At 29.9% G+C, this 5,000-nt stretch overlaps 1 protein-coding gene across 1 annotated transcript in view; it reads left to right on the forward strand.

The window, feature by feature from the left end:
* Positions 1–5,000, forward strand: part of LOC119573606 (nephrin-like) — a 108,726-nt gene that overhangs the window by 67,325 nt on the left and 36,401 nt on the right. Inside the window, exon 8 of the mRNA XM_037920818.1 lies at positions 4,950–5,000. This exon is cut by the window's right edge and continues 119 nt beyond it. Within this exon, the coding sequence (XP_037776746.1) occupies positions 4,950–5,000 (51 nt within the window). The remainder of the gene's footprint in view (positions 1–4,949) is intronic.

Here is a 5,000-nt window from a genome sequence, read left to right on the forward strand (position 1 = left end):
TTTAATTAAGCTCTTCAAAAGCTTACTCCCTTTTTTTTTGTCTAGGACTCTAGGTGAACGAAAGAACAAGGTAGTTATCGTCCCGTGAAACAAGCCTCAGGGTGAACAAAGTTGCTGTTCTCTGTTCAGGCGACTTAGAGAATCCCATTGTTATTATGCTAATTGGAACTTGACGGAGCCTCGATACGTCAGAAGCGTGAGGGGGAGGGGGGTAGAGGAGAGGGAGAGGGATACAAATTCAGAAGGTATTAAGTATAGATAAATTATATTCGAATAATGAATTTGAAAAGGGGAAAAGGGAAAAAAGAATAATGGTAAATGCATCCTGATAGACCTATATAAACGTGCAACGGTTGTAATGAATGCAACTATAGTGAATAGATGAATAAAAAAGGCAAATGAACATGTAATACTGAAGATGCTGGGAGTGATAGTAATGATGATAATAATGACTAAAGAGAGTGATGATGATGACAATAATAATGATAATAATAATCATTAAAATAAGGATTATCGTAACAAGGATGATGATAATAATGATAATAATAATTATTATTATTAGGATTAACATAGCAATAATAATAAGATAATAATAATGATGATTACAATAAAGAAAATAAGGAAGTAAACAGTTATAGATATCAGACCATATCATAAGGATGATAATGATACTGGTGGTGATAATGATAATAATAAAATTAGTAATGAAAATGATGAGAGAATAATGATAATACTGATATTGATAATAATAATGATAATAATAATAATAATAATAAAAATATAATAATAATAATAATAATAATAATGAAGATTATCATAATAAAAACTATGATGATACTATTAATAACAATAATAGTAATAACAATGGTGAAAATAATGATAATGAAAATAATAATAACAAGAATAATAACAATGACAATAATAGCAATAATAATAATAGTGATGAAAATAATAATGATAATAATAATGATACTACTACTACTACTACTAATAATAATATTAGTAACAATAATTGGCGTAATAATATCAATATTAATCAGGATGATAATAATGCTGATACTAATAATCAAAGGAGTAATAATGATAATGAAATAGCAATAACAATAATAATGACAGTAACACAATCAATGATAGAAGCAATAAGCATGATAATGGCAGTAAAATGAATAATCCTGATAATTGTAGTGGTAATGGTAATATTAATAGTAATAGTTATAATGACGATGATCCTACTGGTGGTAGAAACAAAGAATCATATTGAGAGTAATGCTAATAATGATGATGATGATAATAATAATAATAATAATAATAACAGTAATAATAAAAATAATAATAATAACAATAAAAACAATTAAAAAATAGAATTGTTATGAAATAATAATGATGTTAGTAATATCAATAATGATAATAATAACAGTTGTAATAATAATAATAAGGATAATAATATCAATAATAACAGTAACAATGGTAATGATAATCATAATAATAAAGTAATCATAATAATAAAGTAAATAAGTAATAAAAATAATAAAACAATTGTAACACAAAATTAGTAATAATAACTACAGCGATAATGATGATGTTTTTGAAAATGTGGATAATATTGATATTAGCGATAAAAAAGATTATGAAAATCGTGGTAAGGGTGATAGTAATAAAATGCTATCAATAAAATAACATTTTCTCATCATTATTGCCATCATCATTATGACCATCATTATACCACACTGACAAGCACAAGGAAATAAAAGCTCGAGGAGAATTTCCCATTTCCAGAGTGGATCTTTTGTTTCTTTCCGTTGCGTTAATTACCCGGGGCGGAATGGAGGAGACGGAGGAGGAGGGGGGAAAGCAAAATCCATAACTTGACAATTACGACTTTTCTTGCCTTCCCTCCGAATTTCTAGCTTCGTTTTTCAGCATTGCTATTATAGCTATCGTCCTTCGCTCTTGCTGATATTATATACTGCATTATCATTGCTCTAATTATTACTGTTGCTACTGCAACTATTACTTATATTTGCACTATAAATTTTATTGGCAATGATTTATCTATTTGTTTTTTATCATTGCTGTTATCATTATCATTGTAATCATCATCAATTTTATTGTTATTATTATTATTTTCATTGCTATCATTATCATTACTATTTTCATTATCATTAATAGCAATAGTAGTAGAAGTAGTAGTAGTAGTAGTAGTATCATTCATTTATTATTTATTATCATCATTATTATTATTATTATTATTATTATTATTACTATTATTATTATTATATTATTATTATTATTATTATTATTATTATTATCATCATCATCATTATTATTATTATAAGTATTATCATCATTATTTTTAATGTTATTATCATAATTGTATCATTATTATCATTATCATTATTCATATTTTTTATTATCATCATCATGAATTTTATCTTAATTATGATTACTATGATTATCATTATCATTATCATTATATCAGCATTATTATCATCATTATCATGCTATTATTTTCATTATTTTCATAGTTTTATTATTATTATAATTATAATAATAATAATAATAGTAATAATAATAATAATAATAATAATAATAATAAATATTATTATTATTATTATTATTATTATTATTATTATTATTATTATTATTATTATTATTATTATTATCATCATCATTATTGGGTATTGATATTATTATCATTATAATTATTACTATCTTCGTACCATTATTATTATTATTATTGTTGATGTTGTTGTTGCTGTTGTTGTTATTGCTGTTATTGTAGTTGTTATCACTACTGATATAATGATCATTATTATTATTGTAATAATTCAAATTATCATCATTATAATTATAATTCTTTTCATCCCCGTATTAATGTTATTGCCATTATTGCCATCATTATCAACAATGCAATTTGCCATTACCCTAATCATAAATAAGCCAAAAGCTAACAATAATAAGAATAACAGTCAAATCTGCATAGTCCGACCTAATTCTTACAAGACAAAGGATGAGATACAATAAAGCGAAAATAGGAGAGGAAGACGAGACTCTCAGAATAAGAGAAAACAAAAAAGAACGAAAAAAAATGTAGGTAAAATAAGTCTCCGCCCCTTCCGCTATAATGATTACGGTCGGTTAGATAGCGAAACAGCCGCAGGTTGGGGAGCAATTATAACAATATAATTAAACTTCTACCTTAATTACTAATTCGAACGAGTTATTTACTTTAATTTGCACGTAACTTGTCGGCCATAACAGTTGCGAGCAATGGTTCTAGCGAGGTGGGGAGTGAGCAGATGCGCCTCGAGGAGCAGTGAGGAAGGAGAGCAAGCAGGGGCTCGCCTCTCGTTCTGAGTCAGGCTCCGGCCGTTCCTATTTCCTTATGGTGTTTATTGCGCGTTGGGTGTCCTTGTTTCTGTGCCTGTTATCAGCGTCGTTGTTGTCATTGCCGTTGTTTACTTCTTATTTTTAATTATTAAGATTCCTTATCAAGTTTTATATCTACGGCGTTCTCTTGGTTTTATTATTGGTTGTTATTTATTTTACAGTTTGTTCTTTTCATCTTTGATTAGCTTTTTTATGGTCATTAAGAGGGTATCAATTATAGTGTAGTAGGCAGTCTGGTTATTAATGATACCAGTTCGTATCATCAACCTATCTCCTTCACTGATAATGCTGTAGATATTGCCACCATCATTAGTATTGTTAGTAATGACAATAACATTAAAGCCACAATTATGTTGTTTATTATTAGCGCCATTATAACGTCGTCAATCATCTCGTTGCAGCAACACGGAGTTTCTAAAAGATAATGATGGTGATAATATTAATTATGAGTATGATAATGACGATGATGGTGATTGTAATAAAAAGGGTAATGCTAATAATGATAATGACGATGTTGATGATATTGATAAATGCATAAGTGAAAGGCGTCATAAAGGCATTAACTTAAACACAATAGATAGGTACACTGCAATTACTCACATTATAAATATAGCACAACTGCTAAGCTTTATATTAGATTACCGGCGTTGCAACAATGAAAGCTCAACCCTCACTCCCCCCTCTTAATTTCCTCCCACTCATTCCCCTCATCCCCCTACTTCCCCCTCTTCTACCTCCCTCCCATTCTCCCCTCCGCTTTACATCTATTCCTCTCCCCCCTTGCACATTCCCCTTACCTCCCCCCCTGCCACCCGCATTTACCATCCACTCCCTCTCTTCCTACATCCCTGTGCCCCCTCCCCCCCTTTTTGCCCCTCAGGTCATTGCGCTTTGCAATGTTGGATTTCATGAACAAATGATGCATCAATCGCAATAAATATTTGAACTGTGCAGCAAGAGTGCAATCATTTTCATTCCGCAATAAGTGTTTTAAGGCCGTCCTTCTGCTGCATATTGTGATCAACTATCAATACCGATTGATATTCCTGGTGCTCATAAAATTCATATTTACTGATATTAATAGCTATAGTATATCGCAACATTTATAATAATCAAAGACATTTATCTTAAAAAAGCACGCAATAGTCACGTCCTCTGGTCCTTTATCTTGTATTTTCTGTATATCCTTTTGTATTCTGGTACATACTAGTTCTTTCATCCTGTCCTATCCATTCTATATTCTGATTATAGCCTGTACGTTGCATCCTACAACGTATAATTTTGAGCTAGCAAAACATCCGATACATGCTATCATATAACATGTTTCCCTTGTTATGCATCGTGTATCCTGTATTGTGAATAATATATCTTTCATACTACACTAAATTGCGTATAGTATAGCCTGTATCCTATATCATGTATCCTTTTTTATATACATTATATCGTGTGCACTACCCTATATCATGCAACATGTTTTGCATATCATATATGGCTTAAGCTGTATCCTAAACCACGTATAGACTATGTCCCATGTCCCATACACTTCCGCCCTTTCCCAGACAAGCCGTACTGTCGTCGCCAGAGTAAGACCATCTACGGCACGGCCCTGC

This window comes from Penaeus monodon, chromosome 5 (assembly GCF_015228065.2).
Source record: "Penaeus monodon isolate SGIC_2016 chromosome 5, NSTDA_Pmon_1, whole genome shotgun sequence".
Classification (NCBI taxonomy): Eukaryota; Metazoa; Arthropoda; class Malacostraca; order Decapoda; family Penaeidae; genus Penaeus; species Penaeus monodon.